This window comes from Rhizophagus irregularis, chromosome 5 (genome assembly GCF_026210795.1).
Source record: "Rhizophagus irregularis chromosome 5, complete sequence".
NCBI lineage: Eukaryota > Fungi > Glomeromycota > Glomeromycetes > Glomerales > Glomeraceae > Rhizophagus > Rhizophagus irregularis.
Window position 1 is genome coordinate 283,487 of NC_089433.1, and position 15,172 is coordinate 298,658.

General features: G+C 24.5%; 3 protein-coding genes across 3 annotated transcripts; 2 read left to right on the plus strand and 1 right to left on the minus strand.

Annotated features, from left to right (window-relative positions):
- Positions 1–4,259: 4,259 nt before the first annotated feature.
- Positions 4,260–5,650, plus strand: OCT59_024639 (uncharacterized protein; the record flags this gene model as incomplete). The annotated part of the gene is made up of 4 exons (XM_066132947.1): positions 4,260–4,327; positions 4,404–4,608; positions 4,687–5,554; positions 5,640–5,650. The coding sequence occupies 4 exons, from the start codon at positions 4,260–4,262 to the stop codon at positions 5,648–5,650; spliced, it is 1,152 nt and encodes a 383-aa protein (XP_065991573.1).
- A 3,373-nt stretch (positions 5,651–9,023) lies between these two features.
- On the plus strand, positions 9,024–11,339 carry OCT59_024640 (uncharacterized protein). The gene is made up of 6 exons (XM_025323525.2): positions 9,024–9,299; positions 9,365–9,428; positions 9,491–9,666; positions 9,742–10,309; positions 10,377–11,047; positions 11,129–11,339. Exons 1-6 carry the CDS (start codon positions 9,081–9,083, stop codon positions 11,141–11,143), a joined length of 1,713 nt encoding a protein of 570 aa, XP_025176793.1. The 5' UTR covers positions 9,024–9,080; the 3' UTR covers positions 11,144–11,339.
- Positions 11,340–12,277: 938 nt separating this feature from the next.
- OCT59_024641 (uncharacterized protein) lies at positions 12,278–14,083 on the minus strand (the record flags this gene model as incomplete). The annotated part of the gene is made up of 8 exons (XM_025318181.2): positions 12,278–12,752; positions 12,828–12,859; positions 12,937–13,067; positions 13,169–13,264; positions 13,336–13,424; positions 13,530–13,623; positions 13,747–13,895; positions 13,972–14,083. 8 exons carry the CDS (start codon positions 14,081–14,083, stop codon positions 12,466–12,468), a joined length of 990 nt encoding a protein of 329 aa, XP_025176794.1. The 3' UTR covers positions 12,278–12,465.
- Positions 14,084–15,172: the final 1,089 nt, after the last annotated feature.

The window sequence follows — 15,172 nt, forward strand, 5'->3', positions numbered from 1 at the left end:
ATCCCCATTCTTTTGGTCTTTTAAGACCAAATTTTTTTTTCACTCTTTTGGATCGGATTATTGTCCTTTTTTTCAGAATTTTTTTCGTACTTATTTTTTTCGGAAGTTTCCCTTTTTTAAACTGATTTCTTTCTTTACCCTTTTTCTTCCCCCAAATTTTTTTTAAAATTTTTTTCTTTTTCTTTCAATTTTTTATTATTATTAAATAAAAAATAAAATATTATATTAAATATATTTACAAAATTATTGTTTTTTTTAAAAAATCACCATAACATATCAGATATAGGAAAATTGACTAGTGTTCCGAATGATACGAGTCAACCCGGGTTAATTTGACCCGACTCGACTTTTAAATCAGATCGGTACTAACGATTTTTAATGACCCGTGACCCGCATGACCCGCATGACCCGACCCGCCGGGTCGGGTTATAAATTTCCTTGACCCGGGTTTGACCCGGATCGACCCGGATGTTTTTAATTCTGGGAAAATTATAATTTTGGCCAAAATTAAGCCAAGAATTAGTTTTAACAAATATTAACATAGCTTAATCAGAAAAATAAAAAAATTAACCTTTGTCTTTTGAGAATAATATTTTTCTGATAGCTTTAGAATTCCAATTTATCTTTGATTTGAATATCTGCTAATTATTTTGCCTAATTCTTTGACTTTTATTATATTAAACCAGGTTCAAAATTCGTATTTTTAATTTTATTTTATTTAATTAGTCTAGGAGAAAATAAGAGCTAGTGTTACATGTTTTGTATAACCATTCATGATACAAATTTCAGGTGGCTACTAGTGGTTAATCACTAAGTTGCCTTTTTTTCAAATAAAAAAAATTAATTTTGTTATTATTATAAGAAAATCTCACATAATATAAGTTAGTACCCATTTTACTTAAATGTTCGGGTCTAACCCGGGTTACACGAGTTAAATTATACTCGGTCGAGTCAAGGGTCGGGTTACGAAAATATGAGACCCGAATAAATACGAGTCTTATATTTTTTTATTCAGATCGGGTCGAATATTTCCTCAAAACCCGACCCGACTTGACCCGGTAGGAGCACTAAAATTGACCAACGTTGATAGAAAGATGAGTAAGGTTTTTTCAATTAAATTGAACACTGGATAAATAGTTTGATTTTTCAAATTCATAAAAATCAATCAATTAATTTAATTAATTATAAAATATGTAAAATATCGATTTTTTTTTGAAGAAATTGTTGATTTAATAATAGATTGTTATAACCAAATCCATATCCGAAATTCTCTAAATAACTACCAGATTTTTTGAATAAAGATTTTAATTCTGGTTTAGTACCAAAAGAATAATAATAAATGAAATGAATGGATTCTATAAATACATTTAATTATTCAAATATTCTTTTTAAGTTGGTTATAAGTTTAAGATTGACGTAATATAAAATAAGAAATAATTATAAAGTTTATGATTATTAAAAAATTAATCAAAAAAATGAGGGTGAATGAAAAAAATGAAAAGAATGGAGGGGGACGAAATGGCGCAAAGGGAATAAAAAAATGAAAGGAACGAAGGGTAGTGTAAAGAGAAGTGGGAATGGAAAAAAAATGAAAATGACAAAGGATAGTGTAAAGGAACGAAAAAGATGAAGTGGGAATGGAATAAAAATGAAAGATACGAAGGGTATTGTAAAGGAATGAAAAAGACGAAGGAACGAAGAGGAAATGAAAAACAATGGAAAAAATGAAGGAAGGGAAGAATAAAAAGAGCAAAAGAGATGAAGAGGCAAAAAGAAAACAAAAAAATGGAGAAGGGACGAAATGAGATAAACAGGGGACCAAGTAAAAACAAAACTCATAAAACTAAAAGAAGAAGTAAAGTTAGTAGGAAACGGAAATTACATGTAATAAATAAACAAAAACAAAAAAATAAAAAACATACCTTAGTGAAGAACCGAAAGACCTAAAAAGAATGAATTCAAAATATAAAATGATCAGCTCATTAATTAGCCAATAAAATTTAATGTACAAATTTAATAATGAAGTGATATCACCGGGTAAATTATACAGGTTCAATCACCCTAGGTGAAAAATTATTAAATTGCAAACGTCAAATCATTATTAATATAAGCTATATAATAGTAAATATAATTTATATCATTCTAATATTATAAATATAATTTAATAATAAAAAACTACTGTAACCATCTTTAATTTACTTAGTATTACATTATAATACTAATTTTTTTATTTAAACAAACTCTGGTCCCGGTGCGAAGCAACGGGTGACTGCTAGTAAAATATATAAAAAATTTTATAATCATTTATACTTTATTAAGCTATAATAAATGTTCAAACAAAATATACTATTATTTAATTTAATTATACTCCTGTTACCGCTTAAATTACTGTTTATTATTTACGGCTAACTACACTTTTTTAAAATAAAAATGTAGTTAGCCGTAAATATCTAGCCGTAAATAGAACAAATTATTCAAGATCGATGGCTGGTGTTGTTAGCCGAAAATTTACTGCGCCTTCGGCTGAATCTTTCGGCTAATTACACCATTATGACTAAAAAACGACTCTCGCGAATTAAAGATTTTGTTTGTCACACATAAAATATTAAGTGCTTGTGATCAAACATAATTGCACATAATGCATATAATGCATCCTACCTGCGTTTTGTATAATTTTTAAATAACTATATATACCCACATTAATAAGGCGTTTAACAGAGAAAATATATAAGGAATTTCGATATAATTACATAGTGTAATGGCTCATAGTAATGATAAAGGTAAAAATATATATCAAGAATATTTAATGCAACTTAGAATTCAATCCTAAACAAATTTGCAATATAATGAAAATAGTTTCAAGTAGTACCAAGGAATCTGGAGGTAAATATAATATGTTAAACAAATTGATAGTTTCTTAATTTTATTTTACAGTGATATTCACATATTATTTAATCTAACTATATTCTTGTTTACTTAAAAATTATTTTAATAATTTAGCTTGTAAGTCAATAGGTTATCTTATAATTTAAATATTTATTGAATTACTTGATAAATTATTTATTTTTTCTTAATGTCTATATAACTAAATAATTCATTTAATGATTAATAAATGCTATAGTTAGTAAGTTATTGTTTATATATTTTTTAATGTAAAATTACATTGTAGTATCCAAATAATTAAATTTTATTAACAACTATTTAATAATCTAGGGAGTAAGTTATAAATCATTTAGCCAAAACTATTATAGTTATTAAAATTAACATATAATTCAAAATTATTATATTATTTATTTAAATAATTAGAGTGTAAGTGATATGATATATTTAAACAGTTTAAATTGTTCATATTTCAGATTTATACATCTAATAATTAATAATAATATTTACAGGGTGTAAGTTACTATATATCATATCATATATGTTCTGTTATTTATATATAATATAAATTAACCAAATACTTAAAAATATTTGGTAGATTGTAAGTTATTAGTCATTTATTTAATTCTACTATTATTTATAACATTTACATCATATAATTTAAACTAACTAAACTTTTTATTTAAAATAATTTATTAATAATATAGGGGGTGGGTTATTTAATTTAATTATTCTAAATTTATGTAATATTTACATATAATTTATACTACTAATTAAATTCTTTATTTAATAATATAGTTTGTAAGTGATTTATTTAATTTATTTATATAATGTTTACTTATGTTTAAACTAAACTTTTATTTAATAATGATGATAATCATATAGTTCGTAAGTGATTTATTTAACTTTATTATTATATACTTATATGATATTTGCATGCATTTTATATATTTTATACTAAATTAAATTCTTTATTTAAAAATTATTTAATACAGGAAGTAAGTTATTATTTAATTCAATTACTACATACTTAGATATTATAATACAAACTAATCAAATTCTTTATTTAAATTTATTTAATAATATAGAGGGTACGTTGTTTATTTAATTTTATTATTTTTGTTTTGTGCAATATTTATGATAATTTAGCTAAGATTTTTTTATTTAAAAATTACCTAATAATTTATTTAAGCTCGTGAGTTATAAATATTTCAATTATTTATTTAGATACTTAGTTTAATTTTAATTAACTGAATTCTTTATTTAAATAAATATTTGGTAATTTAGTTATTTTTATTAATGGTGACAAAAGTAGTGGATTATTTAAACCCGCAGTAAAATCATTAGATGATCGTGATGATGGCAGTAAGTTATAAATAATGATTATTATATATTATAATATAAAAACTAAGTTTTACATTCAATTATATTTCTATTTAAATTTAGAGTAAGTGTGAATATTATTTTTTGTTTTTAATTTTAATATAACTTTTTAAAATACAACTTAATTATTTAATTATAAGATTTGAAGGAAGTAGAAATGCAGATACATTTATTCTTGAAAGCAATTTAAAATGGATTCCTTATGATAAATTTAAAAATGTTGAACGTATTGGTGATGGAGGATTTGGAATTATATACAAAGCTATTTGGTCATTAAAAAGCGGAGATAAAGAAGTGATTCTTAAAAGTTCAAAATCAAATTTGGACAAATCTTTAATAAATGAAGTATGATAATACAATATTTATTTTTTAAATTTAATTATAATTTATTTCTAACTAATATATTTAATTTGTATTTTTTAGTTGATATATCTTGCAAATTGTTTGGAATCAACGGAAATTATTAATTTATACGGATACACAAAAAATCCAGATACTTTGAATTATATGGCAGTAATGAAATATGCAAATAAAGGTAAATTAAGAAGGAATTTAGCAAAAGTAATTGAAATGAATTGGAAACAAAGATTATGTATATTATATAAAATTATTTCTGGGCTTCATGAAATCCATAATCAAAATCTTATTCATTGTGTTTTAAGTGATGCTAATATTTTAGTTCATAAAGGTGAAGAGGATAAAGAGAATACTTTTTTTATTGGTGGGTTTGGATTATGTCAACCAGTATCTTTTAAAAAAGGGGATATTTTTGGTGTTATGCCATTTGTGGCACCTGAATTATTTAAAGGTAAACCTTATTCTCAAGCTAGTGATATATATAGTTTTTCTATGATTATGTGGGAATTTACATCTGGAGTACCACCATTTGATAGAGAATTTGAACTTGATTTTATTTTAAGTATTTGTGGAGGTAAACTTCCTGAAATTATTGAAAATACTCCACAATGTTATGTAGATTTAATGAAAAGATGTTGGAATACTGATCCATTAAAAAGGCCATCTGCATCAGAAGTTAGGGGTATTATTGGAAGCTGGATTTTCCATTATTCTGATAATACTAATGATGAGTTAATAAGCAATGATATTATGGAATTTATAAATGCACCAGTTGGATATGCAACTGAATCTCTTCCACAATTTCTTAGTAAAAAAGAATTGGAAGAAATTCTTGAAAATAAATATTTAGAACCAAGTGTAAGTATAGATCTGAATGAAATGCTAGATTTGGATGATTTGGATGATTATACAATTAAAGATACGAAGTCACTAGGTAGGTAGTATAGTGTTCAAAAAAAGCAAATTATTTATGTGAAATTAATTTTATTCTTTTATAAATCATTTAATTATTAAAACAGATGAGGATTAACTTATCATTTGCGTTTTGTTTAAAATGGTTTAGTTATATCATGCATTAAACAGAACATGCATTTTATTTTATTCTTTTGAATTATTTAAACACTAAGGCTAGAGTAGTAAAATATTTTACGAGTTTCTTAGTTTGTAATTTAAATAGTTTCTTTTCTATAACTTATCGATTATTAATTATGTATCCCTTTTTTTACTCGGAATTATTTAAACACTATAGCTAGAGTACTAAATATTTTACAAATTTCTTAGTTTGTAATTTAAATAATCTCAATTATTAAATATATTATCAAATTTGAACCTTTATTTGAAATGGAAATTTGATTTTATTTATAATATTATTAATGTTAAAAGATACAAAGTATGTATTAGAACCAAAATTTTTTAATATTATGAATTTAACAAAATAATGTAACATATAAAGCCATTATTTTAACATTCCTTTAACAAAAATCATCTCATGGTAATTTCAATAATTTCTAGTGTGGTAAAAACAAAGATAGAGTTTTCAAGAATCATGACACAATCATATTCTGCTTTCAGTTGTAAAAATAAAACATAAATTATTGAAAAAAAATTATACATAATCATTAAATATATATTATAGTAGAAGCTTTAATTTTTACAAGAATATAGGTATAAACTATCCAATTTTATTTCTAAATTTTAAGAGTTTTTCGTATAAACTTAAAGGGCATAGGATTATAAATTAGTGCAGTATTATCAATAGTACTTTTTTTAATATCATACTTTGAACTTTATAAAGCATTAAATAAAACAATACTAAAGAAAAGAAGAAAAAATCTAAAATGAAAAAAAAAATTAGAACAGACTTTTTCTTTTTTTAGCTACATCACTTATTAAGATTATATAAATTATAATAATTGATATTTTTTTTTTAACGGTTAAATATGACTATAAATTAATCCTTTAGTAAGTTTTACAGTTTAGTTATACTTTTTAATACTCTTACCATAATAATGGCATGATCTTGCGTGACTGACGCAATAACTATTATTTATAAATTTCTGTGAGCATCTGCAGTGACGTTATTGACGTAGCTTTGTTACGGCAGTTACGTCGGTAAAGTATGCACCTCTATCTGCAGTCTTTAGCATTAGTTCCTATCCCACAATTTTAACAAAAAAAAGATATAAATATAATTACTATTAATTTACCTAATATGAAAATTAAATCAATTTTTTGAAAATATTATAAATTGAATTTTGCGCCCGTTTATTTGCGGCAAGATTTCTTTATAACAATAAAGACCTTTAGCTAAATAGAATTGAATTAAAGGAATAAACCTGTGTAATTCTATCTTGATTCTTGTAATATTTTCTTTATTTCATCTTTGTTGCATCACTCATTATATTTCCGAATAAAATACTATTTAATGATGATTTTAATAAAGGAGATTTTATATTAATAAATTTTAGAGTTGAATAAGTTGAATAGAATTTTAGGCTTTTTATGACAAAATGTCCATAAATTCATATATAATTCATGTTCCCTATAAAAAATTTACTGGGAAAAACTCCGATAAACGATCATTTTTCTAATTTGTATTCCAAGAAAACTCCGACATGTGATCAATTTTATTTTTTGAAAATTTTAGTTTTTAACCATCTATCTATTTTCTCAATATATTAAAAAAATGGAGATGAAAATAGTGAGGCTTAGCACATAAAATATTTGATCGAATATGAAATTCTTTAACGTCATACTCATCGGGAAATTTTTTTAGGAGATATATCGCCGATCAACGGATTCTTCGATTAGAATCGATATGGTTAAATTAACAATAATTATCAATATTGTTAAATAACGATAATTAACTTTATACAGTTCTTATAATTTAAATAGAGTATTTTTTATGGTTAAATAACGTCAAATTATTTTATTATTTACAGATTGCTTTATTCATTAATAATAAATAATTACACTATTAATAAATAATTACACTATTAATAAAATATACTGTATGATTCGATATATACTAAAATTTACACTAAAGTCTACTATACTAAAAATCTAAAATCTATACTAATCTAATTACGTTCAAAACTGATTGTATCCATTATCCCTAACTCAGTATCTAAAAACTACAAAAAGAGATGAAAATTAACACATTTTTGTAAATTATGAAACTTACCGAATCCATATCACAAGTCTGAAACTTTGAAAATTTAAAATAAGTTTCGAAAACTTCAAAACTACCAGTATCTAACGCAGCTGGAAGCAAAAGCCTTATATTATTTTATGAAGATCGCATTACTGTAACTTTCTATTATTTACTGCGGATTTGCGTTTACATATGTTGTAGTATGTATATTTTGTGGATAAAATAATATTGATGGTTTTATGATTTAGATAAAATCTTTTATAATTTACTGCATTTGACAATAATTTAGTAAGTAATGCGCTTCATTAAGTAATGGTATTAACTTTTGCTAACAATTGTATTAAGACGTTAGGATTGTAGATATTTATCACGTTTTTACGAATTTTTTTTTTCATTGTACCACTATTATCTATCATAATGCCAAGTAAAATGACTCTTTTACAAAAAGTTACTTTTGTTTTTTACTTATTTGAAATATTTATAGTCTGTCGCCAAGTTTTGCTAGGAAACCTATTTTAGGAAACCTTTTACGTTGATTTAAGATTTTATAAAAGTATTAATTATAATCTTTGATCATATACATTATTAAACTTTTAAAAAATAATGTTCGAGCCCGTGATACGGTTGCGTGATTTGGAATAAATGATCTGCAACAATAGTTATTTCATCGCTTTAATTTTTGAATTTTTGGTTAATGGAACAAAAGTTTGGAGAAGCTATCTGTCGTGAATGATGTACATACAATGGACGTCATTATTCGCTACTAACTCAATTCTGAAGGAGAAAGCGGGGACTAAAATCTCTATTGTTGCCTTTACGGAAAAATATAGAGTAGAATCAGGAGATATATCGAATCACATTTTTTAAATGTTGGATATGAAATTCTCTCCAGTATTGTGATTTATAGTTTATATGATAATATTGAAAAAACAACTGTACAAAATTATTATTTATAATTCTGGAAAAGAAATTCCTGGATAAGTACAATAAGTACTTGAGGTGAATTAATGTAAAAAAGAGAGAATATTATACACTTTAGCAATAGATAACAAAAATTTAAACAAATTTACCTGTACATACTGCGGCACTATGATCGTACCACAATTGTTAGTTGTTTCCTTGTATAGGTTTGTAACGATTGTAACGTGATACTAAACAACAATAATGAAAATTGTGCAACTTGTGCGATGTTGATCCTTGAATAAATTATATAATGAGACTTTTGTAGAGCGCACAACTTTTTCGAAAAAAAAAAAATATTTATATATATGAACAAATAAAAAAAAATTTTGTTCTGGTGATAAATATGGCCTCATTAAATGAATGGATTGACCTGAAAATAAAGGATGGTGACATAAATTATTTTGAGTATGATGAATTTACTAATATAGAAAAAGTTGGTGAAGGAGCATTTGGAATTGTGAATAGAGCTGATTGGAAAAGTGGTGAGATCAAGGTAGCATTAAAAGTTCTTACAAGACATTCTACAGTTGGTGAAAATAATATGAAAAAGTTTCTTAAAGAGGTAACGGAAGTTTTTAAATTTAACTATTATATGGGATAAGTACTAATTTAATGATCTTGCTTTAGTTAAATAATTTAAGAAAAGTTTGTTTTCATCCAAACATAAATCAATTTTTTGGAATTACAAAAGGTCAGTATTTCATTAATTTATAAAATAATAACATTTTTAATTAATTATCTTTATTTTCTTAGAACCGATATCAAATAATTATATGATGGTATTACAATATGCTAATCAGGGGAATTTAAGAGAGTATTTAAAGAATAAATTTAATTCATTAGAGTGGAATGATAAAATTCAATTATCTTTAGATATTACACGTGGGTTAAAATGCTTACATTCAAGAAAAATAATTCATAGAGATCTGGTAAATTTATATTAATTCTGTTTAAATTCAATTTTTGATTAAATATTAATACATTTTAATAATTTACGTATATAGCATGCAAAAAACATATTAGTTCACAAAGATAAACCAATGATTGCGGACCTTGGATTATCTAAACAGTTGAGTGCTGATACTACATCAAGTTCAACAGTTTATGGAATGCCAGCATATATTGATCCACAATGCTATAAAAATGAAAATTATATAAGAGATAAAAAATCAGATATTTACAGTTTAGGAGTTCTTTTATGGGAAATAACAAGTGGATGTCCACCTTTTTCAAAAAGCCCAGTTCACATTGTAAACATTAAGGTTGCTAGTGGTATTAGGGAACAACCGATAATTAATACTCCTTTAGCCTATGTGAATCTTTATAAAAAATGTTGGGATGATAACCCAGATTTAAGACCAACTGTTGATGAAGTCTTTGATATATTGGAAAGGATTTCTCTACAGGATTTACAGGATAACACTATTACTAATAATGAAATTAATCCTAATATTATAAAAGATTTAAATAAATTAATTTTAAATTCTAATAATTCGGATTTGACTAATCAAGATGATTCACAATCATCACAATTAATAGTATCAACTAATATCGATTTATCACAACAAATAAGTAAGTAAAAATTATAACTATTATCACAATTTTATTTTAGAAACTTATTTGACGTTTATATTATTAGGTACACCATTATCATCCGTTTTACCTAGCATTAATGAAGATGAAATTGGATTAAATAATACTTTAAACGAAATTATAATTGCTTATATAAATTATAATAACAAGGGAGAGACAAGAAATTTTAATTTTGATAAGGTATTAAGAAAATATGAGTCAAAATCAAAAGAAATTTTTAATTATCTTTTGAGTAATCCGAATATACAGCATCATAAAGTGATGGTTGGTAAATTTTACAATGAAGGATTTGGATGTAGTAAAGATGATTATAACAAAGCTCTTGAATGGTACATTGAAGCAAGTCAGCAAAATGACATAAATGGTCATTATGAAGTCGGTCATTTCTATTTCAGTGAGGGTAATTATGTAAAAACATTTGAATATATTAATCTTGCTATTAATAATGGATTAAATATAGCTTTACGTTTTCTCGCATATTGTTATAAATTTGGTTATGCGGGATTGGAAACTGATTATATTAAAGCATTTGAATTATATAAAACATTATCTGAGAAAGGATTTATACCTTCTCAATACGAATTAGCTAAATGTTATAATAATAGTATTGGTACTCAAGAAGATAAAAATGAGGCTTTAAAATGGTATAAATTATATCAAAAAAATGATGGAGAATGTGATGTAACGTCCACAATCGTGGATATTGAAAATGAACTGGTAAATATAATTTTACATTTTTCTTTTATTTTGAGATTTATAATAGAAAAAAATCTATATTAACTTAATTTAATTTTATAGGAACAAAATAAATAAATTTGAATATGTAATTTAATTTACTCAACATATTTATTGTCTAATCGTTAATATATTATATGAAGTTAAATATTGTTATTGTAGTAATTAAAAGAAATCTTGATTGTTTATAAATTAAGAGATATTTTATAATTAGTTAATCAAAAATTATATCATTATTTTTTGTAAAATTTGTATATCTACAAGTCTTTTAATTAAAAAAAAAAAGTCTCATAAAAATAAATATTCAGTATTTGTTTATAAATTCTTTTTAATTTTTAATTTTTTAAAGAAATTGATTATAAGTAAATATGTATATTACTTTTATAGTAAGAGAATATCTTTGAAATTAAAACGATTAAATCGCTAAAGTTGAATATTTATCGACATATATACCGTATCACTAACGTAAACCTAAAATTGAATAATTTAGCGATAACAATTTGATGGTATTGAATATCATGTCGTGTGGTTGACTGTCTTCGTCCAAGTGTGGGGGAACGAAAATGAGGCTTTGTGGTAATAATTGATTTATACACCTAAATTTTCTCCGGAAACTCACATAAAAGAAGCCGAAGTGTTGTCTAAGAAGTAATTATCCGGACGAAGCGATTAAAGACAATATTTATAACAACGTCTATTCACCGTTCAGATATTTCCATCAATCATGTACTAAATTATGGTAGGTTATGTACGGGTAAAATTATTACTCGCAATTTAGTTCCAAATTTACGAATCTTATAGAGGCCATTGGTCGTTAGCCCTACTTATGGACCAGGATGACCTTTACTAGGTGTTTAAAAAACCCTTTATTTGTTTAATTTCCACATAATCATACTTATTTGATTCTCATATAATCATACTGAATTATAAAGTCATATATAACTAATGCTTTAGTATATTTTTGTCTTTCAAAAGCTCTATCTAAACAACGTATGGAATAACGCTATAATTGATACATGTCATTAGTGTATGACGAAACTTTGATCATTTACAACCAATTCAAGTGGCTTTATACAACCTTCGAAAATAAATTTTAAATAAATAAGAAATCATTTTAATATTCTTAATATTCTTCTACTATTAGTATGTACCTGATATATAGTCATCAAAACTTTAATTTTCATTTAATATGTATTAATGATCCTTTAATATAAATTTAATGATGTGATTATTTTATCTTTTATTTAAAAATTGTTATTAACAAAAATGTCTTACTTTACAATCACAATTGCCGTTATTATAATTACTGATGCTAACGTTGATTTAAAGAATACCGTAATTTTATTGAAAAATATATACATATTCAAATCCTTTCCAAATTTATTATACTGCATGTATAATTACTTTTTCCCAACAATAGGAGAATCTTCTTTACTAGCATATTCAGTCCAACTACCATCATAAACTGCCAATTTTTCTGCTCCAATTTTTTCTAAGGCTAAATATAACATCGTAGCTGTAACACCACTACCACAACTTAATACAATAGGTTTATTTAAATCAATATGTTTTGATTCAAATAATTTTTTTAATTCATCATCTTTTAATAATGTTGTTTTTGTATTTGGATCAATTATTGAATTAAATGGTACTGAAAATGAATGTGGCATGTGACCACTTGATAATCCTATAAGTAATATTAAAAATTAAGTAAATGATCATATAAATAAATATTATTCTTAATAAAAATAAATTTACGTACCTGCTCTTGGTTCCGGAGCTGTTCCTTCAAATCTAATAATGTAAAACAATTTTTTTTTTAAAAAAAAAAAAAATTACTCCACTTAAATAGAATGTTTTATACATTTTACCTTGCTTCAGGCCTTGCATCGAGAACTTGTTCAAAATCTGGTGAATCAGGTCCTTTATTTATATTGTTCCTAATATCTTCATAATTTCTAACAAGTTCTTCATTTAATGTTGGAGTTTTATATACTTTTGGCTAAAGTAAAATAAAATAGAAAAAAAATTTATTAATATAAAAATATATATACATATATATATATAATATATTAATCGAAATAAAATTTGTTTTATATTTACCGTAAATGAAACTGGACCACTTTCTATTTCCCTTTTTTCAGCTATCCATTTAGGTAATCCCCCGTCAATAACGGATATTTTTTCGTGGCCAAAGACCTTCAAGACAAAAAAAATTTTTTTTAACCTCTAATTATATTTTAACGGTAAAAAGAAATTGTAAAACATACCCTGAAAGTCCAATATACCCTTGTAGAAGAAAATAATCCGATAGAATCATAGACAACAATATGATCTTTTTCAGAAATTCCCAACTCACCTACAATATTTATATATATATACAAAATATTTGGTTTTAAAAAATTATAAATTATTAAGTAATAAAAATTAAAATTCGCCAACAAAAAAAAAAATGATTACAAACCTATTGCCTTGGCGAAATTTTCAGAACTTGGTAACATATGAGGTAAATCTGTATTTTTATCCTTAATTTCATCGATTCCAAAAAATCTTGCATTCTAAATAAAAATCATTTATTAATAATATCCGAAATTCCTAATCATAAAAATATATACTGTATATATATATATATATATTTTTGCATGTATAATAATAATTTTAACTTTTGTTTTATTTGTTACCTTTATTCTTTTTTCCAAATATTCTTTGTAAGGATCTCTATTAGCATTTGGCATATGCCAAGAACCATCAAGAGGTATGATTGATTCATGATTTTGTGCAACCCATTCGGTTGAAACGATATTCGGAACAGTAGAAAAAGAAGACATCGCTATATATATATATATATATGTGAAAAAATAAGAGTTAATTTTACAAAAAAAAAATATAAAAAAATAGGATTTTACCTTTCCTAAAACCAAAAACTAATGGTTTGTGAGAATTAATCAACTTATTAAAATGGTTAGATAAAGAATAAGTATTTTTTATAATAAACCGATGAGAACGAAGGACGTTCATTTTCTTTATTTACAGGAAAAAAAAATGATAGACTAAAAAAAAAATGTTTAAATTAAGGATCGACTGATCAACTTTAATTTAATATATCCTAATGGGTCAATTTCAATTCCGACAAAAAAAACTGCGCCAATGCATATATCTCATAAAAATTTCGCAATTTTAGGCAGAATTATAAATGATCGGCGCTACTGGTTCCCATATTAAGTAATGCCAGCCATACTGGTAGTTGATTTGACATGTATTAGGCCGTTTTGACGAGATCCATTAAGGCGTCGAATTTTAAAAGGCTTATCATAATATTTTAAATTTTGAACTATAAACTAATAAAACAATTAATGCCAGTAAGATAATAGCTTTATTGTTGAGGTTAAAATAATAATATACTTTATTACTTATCCGTACTTTCGTCTAAACATTAAATGTCTGGGAAGAATTCCTTCAGAATGTATGATGTGTAATGATAATGAAGCGAGAGGCAGTTGTAAAGTAATGAATTGGATTAAATTCGATGAAATAAATAGTGGTGATAAAATTAATAAATGTTAAATGAGAATTATAATAGAAAGTTTATAAAAAATCGTATGTAAAAGAGTCAAGAGCTTTCTAGTATAATGAAAGCAATGTTCTTAATACGTAAAAATTAGATCTACTCATTTCTAGTTGATCGGTTCGTAATCAACCCATTTCTATGTAAGAGTCTGATTCGTTTAATCAACATTTACTACCGACAAACGTTTTACCGACAAGTTTATTTTGTCGACAAACATTCACCGATAGTCATTTCGCCGACAGCCATTTCACCTGAGTTTATTTTGACAGCAGTGTAAAACTATTTTAAAAAGATTTAAATTATTTATTTTTGCTCATCACAAGCTAAAATGACTGATAGTATGTGATAATAATTAATAAAAATTTAAAAAATTTGAGGTTACGGCGAAATGATCTGTCGATACAATATCTGCCTTATGTATTTTATTATACGATCTATTGTTATTATTAGAAAAAAAATTTAGAAAAAATTTCTGAAAGATTTTGTTATATCTATAAAGATCTATTGGCATTATTAGAAAATTTTATTTATACTATATC